Source organism: Cetorhinus maximus, chromosome 23 (genome assembly GCF_964194155.1).
Source record: "Cetorhinus maximus chromosome 23, sCetMax3.hap1.1, whole genome shotgun sequence".
Taxonomy (NCBI): domain Eukaryota; kingdom Metazoa; phylum Chordata; class Chondrichthyes; order Lamniformes; family Cetorhinidae; genus Cetorhinus; species Cetorhinus maximus.
Genome location: NC_135901.1, coordinates 4,273,236 through 4,286,106, shown reverse-complemented (window position 1 = coordinate 4,286,106; position 12,871 = coordinate 4,273,236). Strand labels below are relative to the sequence as shown.

The following is a 12,871-nucleotide window of genomic DNA, read 5'->3' as shown; positions in this document are numbered from 1 at the left end:
ACGGATTTATGTTGCTAAAATGTGTGCGTTTCCATTTTTATTGTTTGGAAATTGTGTTTTTGTCTTTAATTTGGTCGCAAAAACACTGCTACAATTTCACCCATGCTAAGCATCTTGGGATGTTTTATTAAAGTAAAGGTGTAAAATAAATGCAGATTTTTGTTGTTGTTGACTGTGAGGAGTGATTCCATTGCCATTTAAGATGGAAACTCTTGTGTAGTTGCACCGGGGGAGGATTTTCAGAGCTGACAGGACACGGCAGCATAGCCACATTGTGACAGACCATTCAGATAATTTACACGTGTGAAAGCATTGACTGAATTTTCCCACCTGGTAGAAAGAGGCTTTTTAAACGTTGTGTTTGTGGGCAGCGATTCAGTTGTTCTTCCCGCCTGCTGGGGCACCAGTAAGTTCATATGTGACTGTAGGGGTTGGATTCTGCTGTTATTGCTGCTCTTTGGAGACTCTCTATTTTCCACCAAATCCCATTCTCCTTTCTGCTGGATAATGGAGGGTCCGCACAGTTGGGTTTCAGAATTACAGAATCACACAGTGCAGAAGAGGCCCTTCAGCCCATCGAGTCTTCACCGACACATGAGAAACACCTGACTTCCCTACCTAATCCCATTTACCAGCAATTGGCCCACAGCCTTGAATGTTATGACGTGCCAAGTGCTCATCCAGGCACTTTTTAAAGGATGTGAGGCAACCTGCCCCCACCACCCTCCCAGGCAGCGCATTCCAGACCGTCACCACCCTCTGGTTAAAAAAGTTTTTCCTCACATCCCCCCTAAAACTCCTGCCCCTCACCTTGAAGTTATGCCCCCTTGTGACTGACCCTTCAACTAAGGGGAACAGCTGCTCCCTATCCACCCTGTCCATGACCCTCATAATCTTGTACACCTTGATCAGGTCACCCCTCAGTCTTCTCTGCTCCAACAAAAACAACCCAAGTCTATCCAACCTCTCTTCATAACTTAAATGTTTCATCCCAGGGCAACATTTTGGTGAATCTCCTCTGCACCATCTCCAGTGCAATCACATCCTTCCTATAATGTGGTGACCAAAACTGCACTCAGTACTCCAGCTGTGGCCTCACCAAGGTTCTATACAACTCCAACATGACCTCCCTACTTTTGTAACCTATGCCTCGATTGATAAAGGCAAGTGTCCCAAATGCCTTTTTCACCACCCCACTAACATACCACTCCGACTTCAGAGATCTGTGGACACACACGCCAAGGACCCTTTGTTCTTCAGAACTTCCAATGTCATGCCGTTCATTGAATACTTCCTTGTCAAATTACGCCTTCCAAAGTGTATCACCTCACACTTTTCAGGGTTAAATTCCATCTGCCACTTATCTGCCCATTTGACCATCCCGTCTATATCTTGCTGTAGCCCAAGACACTCAACCTCACTGTTAACCGCCCGGCCAATCTTTGTGTCATCCGCAAACTTACTAAACCTACCCCCTACATAGTCATCTATGTCATTTATATAAATGATGAATAATAGGGGACCAAGCACAGATCCCTGTGGTACGCCACTGGACACTGGCTTCAGGTCACTAAAGCATCCTTCTGTCATCAACCTCTGCCACCTACAAGCCAAAACCTTGTCAAAGGCTTTGCTGAAATCCATATAAACTACTTCAACTGCACTACCCTCATCTACACACCTGGTCACCCCCTCAAAAAATTCAGTCAAATTTGTTAGGCATGACCTCCGTCTGACAAAGCCATGCTGACTATCCCTGATCAAACCTTGCCTCTCCAAGTGGAGATAGATTCTCTCCTTCAGAATTTTCTCCAATAGTTTCAATATAGTATAACGATATTATTTGTTTCCTAAGTTAATTGTTTGATCCTCCGGCCCCAGTCTCCGTACCACACCAGGAAAACAAATCTCGATACAATAATTTGTATTTTCAATGGCGGGGCCTTCACCCATCATCCCCCGCGGTGGGGAATATCCGCTATCCACATCACAGGAGAGCAATACGCAGGCGCAGTGGAGAAAAACATTGGAGCATGCGCAGAGCCAGTAATGACGATGGGGAGAAGGCTTTGTCAGATCCGTATCGGTAAGGGCGAAAATCGGGGGACGGAGGAAGCGATGGATCCGGTGGGTAGGCGGAAAGGTTTTGTAAACATGTTGCGTAATCCGCAAAACCCCGAAAAAGACCATAGCGTTCCCACTTTTGTACGGAGCCAGGACGGCAGTTTTGTTCCGATTGCAGCCCCGAGGTAACGGTCGCCATCTTTATTGTGGGCGGGGCGCGTGCGCAGCCGCCATCTTTACTGTGGGCATTTTTTGAAATGTTCCCAATGACAGACTGAGGACAATTGTCCATCAAGCTGCTTCACACTTTGAGTTACAATGTGTAATTGATGAGGCAAATCAACGATATATGTCCAAGGCAGTGACAATAATTATGCCTTTAGCATAATAAAATTTTCCAAGGCATTTCACTGAAATATTACAAAGTGACGTTTGACACTGAGCCACATGAGCCATATTAGGGCAGGTGACCAAAAGCTTTGTCAAAGAGGTAGGTTTTAAGGAGTATTTTAAAGAAGAAGAGTGAGGCGTAGAGCTGTGGCCTAGGCAACTGAAAGAACAGTCACTGATGGTGGAGCGATTAAAATCGGGAATGCTCAAGTGGCTGGAATTAGATCAGTGTAGAGATCCTGGCGAGGGCTGTGGCTGGAGGAGAATACAGAGATCGGGATCATCACAACCATGGAGGAAAACATGAGAATTTTAAAGTTTTGGTGCTTTTAAAATGAGAGCCTTTGTTGGTCGGTGAGCACAGGGGTGATGTGTGAACAAGACTGAGTGTGAGTAAGCACACAGATAGCAGAGTTTTGGATGACCTCAAGATTCTGGGGGTAGGAGGATGGAGTTGAATGTTGGAGGCCGGTTGGGTATGCATTAGGATAATTTAGACTATAGGTAACAAATGAATGGATGACACTTTCAACAGCAGATTAACTGAAACTAGGGCGGAGTCGGGTGATGTTACTGAGGCAGAAATAGGTGGTCTTCGTGTTGATGCGGATATGTGGCTGTAAGCTCATCTCGCGATTGTGAACAGTGTGATTCAGCCTCAGGCAGTTGCCAAGGAGAGGGAGAGAGTCAGTGGTTAGGGAGTGGAATTTGTAGTAGGCACTGAAAGCAATAATGTGAGCATTGGTGGCTCAGCCAGCATTTATTGCCTATCCCTAACTGCCCTTGAGAAGGTGGTGGTGAGCTGCCTTCTTGAACCACTGCAGTCCATGTGGTATAGGTACACCCACAGTGCTGTTAGGAAGGGAGTTCCAGGATTTTGACCCAGTGGCAGGGAAGGAATATTTAAATGGAGGAGATTTCTGCTCATCCAGTGCTGGATGTCAGACAAATCAGCACTGTGTGACTTGGATTTTTTAAAATTCATTTATGGGCATTGCAGGCTGGGCCAGCATTTATTGCCCATCCCTAATTGCCCTTGAGAAAGTGGGAGTGAGCCATCTTCTTGAACCGCTGCAGTCCATGGAGGGAAGCTTGGAGGTGATGGTGTTCACATACACCTGCTCCCCTCATACTTTTAGTTAGTGGAGGTTGAGGATTTGGGAGATTCTGTCAAAGTTCTAGTTGAGCTGTAGATATTTAAAATCCCTCTCTTTCACTCTCTGCCTCCCCTTTTTCTTGCTATCCCTCTCACCCTTTCTCTTTCTCCCTCATCCCCCCCATAGAGGCCAGAGACTTGTGTAGGCCCAGTGTTGATGGCAGGTTCCCTTCCCTGAAGGACATCAGTGAAAAAGTTGGGTTGTTGTGACAATCCAGCAGATTTCATGGTCACTTTTGCTAGTGTTAGCTCCACAAATGACCAGATTCATTCAGCTCAATTTCACAACTTGCCTTTGTGTTTTTGTGGGTTCTTTCTCACTCCCATTTTTTTCTGTTTTAAATCAACTTCACAGAGTATTAGAGGGGGAGGATTTGCACTTTGGGAAACTCAAAGCAAATATCACATCGGGATCTGATGGAGTCGCTCAATTTATCGTCACCTGAATGTCATCAGATTTTGAACATGGAAGGAAAAAGCACCGTTTACAGTGGGGAGAAACTGTGGAAATGTGGGGAATGTGAGGAGAGGTTCAGTTACCCGTCTGAGCTGGAAGCTCATCGACGCATTCACACTGGGGAGAGGCCGTTCACCTGCTTCGAATGTGGAAAGGGATTCACTCGGCTATCCGACCTGTTAACACACCAGCGAATTCACACTGGGGAGAGGCCATTCACCTGCTCTGAGTGTGGGAAGGGATTCATTCAGTCATCCAACCTGCTGACATACCAGCGGGTTCACACTGGGGAGAGAGCTTTCAAATGTCCAGACTGTGGGAAATGCTATAGAAGTTCTGGGGACCTGATGTACCATCAACGTGTTCACACTGATGAGAGACCGTTCAGGTGCTCTCACTGTGGGACTGGGTTCAGGGGATCGTTTCAACTCACTGTACACCAGCGAATTCACACTGGTGAGAGGCCATTCACCTGCTATGTGTGTGGGAAGAGATTCACTCAATTGTCCCATGTGCTGAGACATGAGAGTTCATACCGGGGAGAGACCTTTTAAATGTCCAGACTGTGAGAAGTGCTATAAAAGCTCCGGGGAACTGATGTCCCATCAACGTGTTCACACTGATGAGAGACCATTCAAGTGCTCTCACTGCGGGACTGGGTTCATTCGATCGTCTGAACTAACCGCACACCAGCGAATTCACACTGGTGAGAGACCGTTCAAGTGCTCCTCCTGTGGGACTGGGTTCAAGCACTCATCTCAACTCACTGTACACCGGCGGATTCACACTGGACAGAGACCGTTCACCTGCTCTGAGTGTGGGAAGGGATTTGCTCAGTCAACCACCCTGCTGAATCACCAGCGAGTTCATACTGGGGAGAGGCCGTTCACCTGTTCCGAGTGTGGGAAGAAATTCGCCCGGTCATCCCACCTGCTGAATCACCAGCGAGTTCACATGGGGAGAGGCTGTTCACCTGCTCCGAGTGTGGGAACGGATTCACTTGGTGATCCACCCTGCTGAGACGCTAGCGAGTTCATGAGTAACTACAATGATTGGATTTTTCTGTTAATCACATTCAGGGCTGAACTCTGTTAATTTGAATCTGTTTCTGTGGATGTTAATAAATTCCAGCCCAGTAATGGGCATTAACATTGTGGATAAATGTCAAATAAATCAGTTTTGTGTTAAACACACAGTGTGTTGAGTCTTTTTAATATCTCCAACACAAGTTAGTTCCTTCTGAATTACTCTCCATCTCCCCACCTCTAATACCCTCAGCTCCAACAAGTGTGAGGAGCTCATGGAGCTTCATTGTCACTAAGATTGAGACAATCTGATCGGCTGCCTCTGCTACTTCCCTGTCTTCCACTAACACACTGGACAAAACTGTCTCTAAAGTTCTCCCTTGTCTGAGCCCTGAACTCTCATCTTTTTTTAATTTCTCTCCAATCTCCTCTCATGCCCTCTCAGGTCTAATCTTGTCCATGAGACCTATTTCCTCTTCCCCGAACCTTATTCCCACTGAACTACTGACTGCCCAAACACCCCACCTTACCAGATATTGTTGCTGGTTCTCTCTCATCAGGTGATTTCCTACTTTCCTTTAAATCTGCTGTCATCACCCCCATCCTCAAAGAACACAACTCCATTGTCCTTGCAAACTACTGCCCCAGCTCACCTCCCCGAAGTCTGAGAACATTTTGTCGCCTCCCAAATCCGTTCCCATCTTTCCTGGAATTCCATGTTTCAATCCCTCCCAGCAGATTCCTGCCCCTCGATCACAGTAACCAACCAGCTCTTATCAAAGTCACAAAACATATCCCATGTAACTGACAGAGATGAGCTATTCCTCCTTGTCCTTCTTGGTCTGTTTGCAGCCTTGGACATGGTTTACCACACAATCCTCCTTCGCCAAATCCCATTCACCTAACACCTCTGGTCTCACTGACCTACATTGGCTCCTGATCAAGCAGCATCTCTTCACTGTTGTCCAGCTGGTGGGACTGCTCTCTCCTGGTTCGTTGCTTATCTATTGGCAGCCAGAGTACAGCCCACAATGTTTCTCTTCTCTCTCCCACACAGTTACCTCTGTAATTCCTGAGGATCTATCCTTGGCCCATCCTATTTCAATCTACATGCTGCCCCTGAAGGATGTCATCTGAAAAAAGTGTTTGATTTCACATTATGCAGATTACTCCACCATCTCTCTTGACTCCTCCACTGTTACTAAATGTTCAGACTGCTTATCCATCATCCTGTACTGGACCTTCAGAAATTTCCTACAATTGAATGTTGAAAAGGCTGATGACATTGTTTATGGTCCCCTGCTCCAAATTCCATTCCCAACCTACTGACCAACCTCCATTCCCAACCTTCTCCCTGGCAACTGTCTGAGACTAAACCAGACTTTTCACAGCTTTGATTCAGATCTGACCCTGAGATTAGCAACTGACCACAGATTTGCTCCATCACTAATACCACCTCCTTCCACCTCTGTAACATCACCCAGCTCCACCCCTGCCACAGCTCATTTAGAACCTCACCCCATCCTTTTGTTACCTCAAGACTGAACTATTCCAACATACTCCTGGCCGGCCCCCCACGCCTTTTTTATCCTTTAATAGGATGTGACGTCGCTGGTTAGGCCAGCATTTATTGGTGAGCTGTGTTCCTGAACGGCTGCAGCCCATGTGGTGTAGGTACAACCACAGTGCTGTTAGGTTGGGAGTTCCAGGATCTTGACCCAGCGACAGTGAAGGAACGGCGATATATTTCCAAGTCAGACTGGCGAGTGGCTTAGAGGCGAACTTCTAGGTGGTGGTGTTCCCATCTATCTGCTGCCCTTGTCCTTCTGGATGGTAATGGATCAGAAAACTCAAGGTCATCCAAAACTTTGTTACCTATGTCCTAACAGACCAAATCCCATTCACCTATCACCCCCATTCTCACTGCATGCATTAGCTCCTGGTGTAGCAGCACATTGATTTTAAAATGATCATCCTTGTTTTCAATCAGTGCTTCACCTCGTCAGTCCCTCCCTTTGTAACCTCCCTCACCCACCTCCCTCCTTAAGCTACTGCTTAAAATTGAACTTTTTAATCATTCTTTTGGCCGCCTGTCCTAATTTCTCTGTATGTGGCTCTGCCAAATTTAATTTGATAATTCTCCTTTGGAGAATTCTCCTCTGGTAAATGTGCTAAATGAAGGCAAGTTGTTGGGCGTGATTAACAACAGTAATAACACCAGAATCCAACTTCTGCAGTCACATGTGAGCTCACTGTGTCTGAGCATTAGGGTGACTGACTGAATCCCTTCCAGCGCATAGAGCGGGGAAACAGTCTCTCCCTGCTGTGACTGCACTGATGACTTTCAAGGCTCAGATGGGTAATTGAATCCTTTCCACAGTCCAGATATTTCCATGGTTTCTCCATGGCGTAGGTATCCTTTTGTCCCTCCAGGTTCAATGGTCCGTTGAAGCCTTGTTCACACACGAAACGTGTACGGTTTCTCCCATTGTGAATCTGCAAATCCTTCCTTTCTCATACCCTGTGAAAGGAGTTTAGAAACGTAATCACTGTATGTATAGGATAGAAATTCTAGTTTCTATGGAACAATTTTTCCTCTTTTGTTAACCCAAAGCTGTAAATCCCCATCCCAAACTGTCCCTCCTTCCTGGGCTGAAATCCAAACTCGGTTCCCCATGTTCCCTGCGTAAAAGTCAGATGGATATTTTGATCGGACGTACTTTGTACAATTTTGGTCTCAATACTTAAGGAAGGACTTACTTGCACTGGAAGCAGTTCAGAGAATATTGACAAGGCTGAATCCTGGGATGAAGGGGTTTGTCTTCTGAGGAAGGGATTAATAGATTGGATCTGAATCCATTGGAGTTGAGAAGAATGAGAGATTATCTTAATGAAACATAGAAGATACTGATGGGGGCTTGATAGGGTGGATGCTGAGAGGATGTTTCCCCTCTTGGGGGAATCTAGAACTAGGGGGCACAGATTCAAAATAAGGGGTCTCACATTGAAGGCTGAGATGAGGTGGAATTTCTTCCCTCACAGGATAATGAATCATTGCAATTCTCTTCCCCAGAGAGCAGTGGAGGCTGGGTCATTGAATATATTCATGGTTGTGTTAGACAGATGTTTGATCTACCAAGGAGTCTAGGGTTATGGGGGGAAAGGCAGGAAAGTGGAGTTGAGGCGACAGTCAGATCAGCCCTGATCTTATTGACTGGCAGAGCAGGCTCTGTGGGGCCAAATGGCCTACTCCTATGTTCTTTTAATCCCAGTATCCAAGGACAGAGAATCACGAACAGTATCAGTGAACATGGGCAAGTTAGGTGATCAGCAGTTTAGTGGGAATAGGATCGAGAGAGGAGGCAGGTCTCAGGGGCAAGATGAGCTCTGAGAGCATGAGGTGACATAGGGGAAAAAATAGAGAAAAATGTGATTTTAGGGCTCAGACAAGGGGTAACTTTACAGGCATTTTGGTCCGGTGAGCGAGTGGAAGGGAGGGAAGCGGCGGTGGGAGCTGATCGGATTGTCTCAATCTTAGTGACAAAGAAGCTTCCATGAGCTCCACCCACTTGTTGTTGGAGATGATGATGAAGGAGACAGTGGAGAGGGAGAGCACTTCAAAAAGAACCAACTTATGTTAGTTATTAAAAAGAGCCGAAACACTATATTTAACACAAAGCTGATTTATTTGACTTTTATCCTGAATATTCACCACCATAACTGGGCTAGAGTTTGACATCAGCAAAAACAGACCCCATGAACATGGCTCTGTCTGGGATGTGATTAACAGCAAAATCCAATAACTGTGGTTACTTGTGAACTTGCTGGTGTCTCAGCAGAGTGGATGACCGAACAAATCTCTTCCCACACATGGAGCACGTGAACGGCCTCTCCCCAGTGTGAACTTGCTGGTGTCTCAGAAGGGTGCATGCATGATTGAATCTCCTCCCACACTCGGAGCATGAGAACCGCCTCTCTCCAGTATGAGTGCACTGGTGTACAATGAGATGAGATGATTCCCTGAACCCAGTCCCGCAGTGAGAACACCTGAATGGTCTCTCCCCAGTGTGAACATGCTGATGGCACATCAGTTCCCCGGAACCCTTATTGCACTTCCTACAGTCTGGGCATTTAAAAGGTCTCTCCCCAGTGTGAAATCGCCGATGTATCAACAGGTTGGATGAATCACTGAATCCCTTCCCACATACAGAGCAGGTGAACGGCCTCTCCCCAGTGTGAGTACGCTTGTGTGTCAGCAGATGGGTTGACTGAGTGAATCCCTTCCCACACACGGAGCAGCTGAACGGCCTCTCTCCAGTGTGAACTCGCTGGTGAGTCAGCAGGTGGGATGAGGTGGTGAATCCCTTCCCACATTCAGAGCAGGTGAACGGCCTCTCCCCAGTGTGAATACGCCGATGTGTTTCCAGGTCAGATGGGCAATTGAATCCCTTCCCACAGTCCCCACATTTCCACGGCTTCTCCCTATTGTAACTGCATTTATGTTTTGACAGGTCAGATGATCGATTGAAGCCTCGTCCACAAACAGAACACGTGTCCAGTTTCTCTCCACTGTGAACAGTGCTTTTTCCTTCCATGTCCAAATTCTGATGATATTCAGGTTACGATTAATTGGGTGACTCCATCAGATTCTGACGTGATGTTTGGTTTGAGTTTCCTGACTGCAAATCCTCCCCTTCTAATACCCTGTGAAATTGATTTAAATCAGAAAAAAAAGAGCGAGAGAGAATCCACAAAAACACAAAGGTAGGTTGTGAAAGTAAAGTCTGCAGAAGTGCCAGTAAAATGTTAAACAAGGTCAAAATACACCCATTATTAGAGGCAGAGGAAGTTAGACAATAGCAGAGAGATTATCAGAGAGAACAGTGGTGAAACAGAGCAATGGATGGACATGGGTTCCGATCCACAGCAAAGGAGCCACACCAGCCCCAGAGCCATGGACCCTCTCACAGATAACAGAGCATAGAACTAAAAGCTCTAAGTTGTAGATAAATGCTCAAAAATACTCACCTCTGAAACAATTTCAGCTTTTAATGTTAATGTCTTCTGCTGAAGCCGGCAGCTGGTAAGATATCAGAAGCACTGGAGTCAGAGAAAAATCTCCCAGTGGAGGAAATACCCGGGGTACGGGGTAATGTCACCGAGCAATTGTCGGTGTGTGATGACATCACAGACACGAACACAGAACATCTGGGTCTGTGCAAACCAGTGGTCACCACACATTATGAAGGATGTGAGGGTCCTTGAGAGGGTGCAGAAGAGATTTACCAGAATGATTCCAGGGATGAGGAATTTTAGTTGCAATGTTGGGTTGGAGAAACTGGGGTTGTTCTCCTTGGAGCAAAGGAGATTGAGAGGAAATTTGATCGAGGTGTACAAGTTTATGATTGTTTAGATAAGGTAGATAAAGAAAAGCTGTTCCCATTATTTGAATGGGGGTAAAAGGATTACAGGAAATAGATTTAAGATTCATGGGCAAGATCTACAGGAAGATGTGACAAAGAAAGTTTATACAGCGAGTGGTAATGATCTGGAATTTAATGCTTACACTCAAAGGCCAATAACATCCAGGTCCTGATGAATCAAGTGTTGCTGTCAGATTTTGATGTGATGTTTGATTTGAATTTCCTTTCTGCAAATCCTCTTCTAGTACCCTGTAAAAGATGTTTACAAAAACCATCAGTGTCTGTCAAGGATAGCAATTGAAAAGAGACAAACATTTCTCTTGATTTGAGTTTGCTGCATGTAAATCCTCCCCTTCTAACCCCCTGTTAAAGAGGTTTCCAAAAGCCATCACTGTCAGGCCAGGATAGAAATTCACAACATTCTCTCCCCCTACCACACATGCGCCCTGCTGCACATTGCCCATTGTCGTTATCAGCGCTCCCTCGATTCGAGGATGACATCAACTCAGGGTTGTGAGTTTCTGCCATGGGTCTTCATGTGACTGAACAGACCCACAGATCTTTGGGCACATGAGGCAGGACGTCCATGAGGAAGTGGGAATCAGAGAGCAGGATTTGCATCCTTTTCTTTTCTGCTCTGCTTCATCAATAAGACTCAAAGCGTAAAGGTCAGAGCTTGATGGACAAGTTGTTTCAATTCTGTCGTTAAAAACATTCAAAAACATCTTCCCAATAAAATTTGTAGCCGCGCATGCTCCCTGCTGCACATTGCCCCAAATAAAGATGGGGGCCGCGCTTGCTCCATGCCGCACATTGCCCCAAATAAACATGGCAGCTACGCATGCGCCCTGCTGCGCATTGCCCGCTCTGAAGATGACGGCCATGATCTGGGGCCTGTAACTGGGAGAAATCGCACCTCTGTGCAAAAAGGGGAACGGAGGGTTCTTTTTCGGCGTTTGCCGCTTACACAACAGAGTTACAAAGCCTCCCCGGCCACCCGCCTGATCCACCGCTTCCTTCGCCCGCCGTTCCCCACCCCCCCCCTTTACCAACTGCGGATCCGAAAAAGAAGCTTCTCTCCATCGCCAGCGCTCCCACTGCGCATGCTGTAATCACTGGGTATTGCGCATGCGCACTGGTCTCTTGTGATGTGAATAGAGGACATTCTCCACCGCGTGGAATGCTGGGTAAAGGCCCCGCCATTGACAGTTCAAATTATTCTAGCTTGATTAGTTTTGCTGTTATTGGGTGGAAACTGGGGCCGGACGGTTCAATATTAAAGTTGTGAAACAAGTTGTACTTAAACCCATCTGCATGGACCCTTCATTATCCACTAGAAACAAGGGGATTGGGACTTGGTGAAGAATTGAGAATCCCCAAAACAACAGTAATAACGGCAGAATCCAACTCCGACAGTCACACGTGAACTCACTGGTATCCCAGCTGCTGGAATAAAGAAGTGAATTACTGTTCACACACAGAACTCTCTCTGGCATGAATGTGCTGATCATGCTTCAAATTCTATTTGAACTTTCAAAATTGGTGGGAAAGCTGAGTAAATCCTTTTTCAAACATGAATTATCTGAACGGTCTCTCTCCAGAGTGACTGTGCTGCTGTGTCAGTAAATAGGATGACCAAGTGACTCAATTTCCACAATCAGCTGGTGAATATCCTACTGCTGGTGTGATGGCACCCATGAGTTTCCAGCTCAGACAGCCAATCATTCTTCACAGTCAACAGCAACAATGTGCATTTCTATAACACATTTAATAAAACATCCTGAATTTCCTCACATGAGCATTAACAGTACCCATCTTAAGTTTGTGCTTGTGTCTCCAATTTGTTTCCAAAGACACTGTTATAATTTCCATACAATAAAAATGGGAATGCAGACATTTTTTTAAACTTTCCGAACCATAACTTTATTTGTTGTGTAGATACACTGGTAGTTTATGCAGTGCTGGAGGAAGCCATTGTGGAACGTCTGGGCTTCCGGGTGGTCCCATCGCGGAATCCATTCCTGAATCGGTGATACACCACCTTTAGGTGCCTCATGCGGCCTGTACCAGTTGTGTTTCTCCTTTTGGCCTCAGCGCTCCAGTTATACTTCCTCTTTCTCTTGGCAGGGTAGGCACATTTGCCGCAGGTCGATTTCTGCAGGTGAAATGCTTTAGCCCCCACATCGCTGGCAAAGAGTGTGGGTCTTGTTCCGCTTTTTACCAAATGACGATGTTCCCTTTGTCATTTTCACTACGCGCTGGGGAGCCATTGCAGACATTTTACCAACATCAATCAGTGGCTCTGTTAAATGGTTCATCACATTGTCATGTAATATTATAACATCCCTACGGTTAT

The 12,871-nt window shown here is 46.1% G+C and overlaps 2 protein-coding genes and 1 pseudogene across 4 annotated transcripts in view; 1 reads left to right on the top strand and 2 right to left on the bottom strand.

The window, feature by feature from the left end:
- The first annotated feature begins 2,055 nt into the window (after window positions 1-2,055).
- LOC144697725 (uncharacterized) overlaps window positions 2,056-12,871 on the top strand; it is a 45,922-nt gene continuing 35,106 nt past the window's right edge. The window contains 3 exon segments of the mRNA XM_078569733.1: window positions 2,056-2,127; window positions 4,223-4,590; window positions 4,592-5,021. Coding sequence (XP_078425859.1) covers window positions 2,056-2,127; window positions 4,223-4,590; window positions 4,592-5,021 — 870 coding nt within the window.
- LOC144697584 (uncharacterized) lies at window positions 8,760-11,620 on the bottom strand. 3 transcript variants are annotated; one of them, XM_078569629.1, is made up of 4 exons: window positions 11,417-11,574; window positions 10,659-10,764; window positions 10,121-10,172; window positions 8,760-9,796 (listed from the first exon to the last, which is right to left on the bottom strand). In XM_078569629.1, the coding sequence occupies exon 4, from the start codon at window positions 9,685-9,687 to the stop codon at window positions 8,902-8,904; it is 786 nt and encodes a 261-aa protein (XP_078425755.1). In that variant the 5' UTR covers window positions 9,688-9,796; window positions 10,121-10,172; window positions 10,659-10,764; window positions 11,417-11,574; the 3' UTR covers window positions 8,760-8,901. The 3 variants fall into 3 exon arrangements, with proteins under 3 accessions (XP_078425755.1, XP_078425756.1, XP_078425754.1); XM_078569630.1 differs by lacking the exon at window positions 10,121-10,172 and having other exon boundaries at window positions 11,565-11,620; XM_078569628.1 differs by lacking the exon at window positions 10,121-10,172.
- Window positions 12,418-12,848, bottom strand: LOC144697582 (large ribosomal subunit protein eL37-like; annotated as a pseudogene).

What these genes read in the sequence shown, in the direction of transcription:
- LOC144697584 (XM_078569630.1), bottom strand. Translation starts at nt 9,687, where the DNA reads ATGGAAGGAAAAAGCACTGTTCACAGTGGAGAGAAACTGGACACGTGT.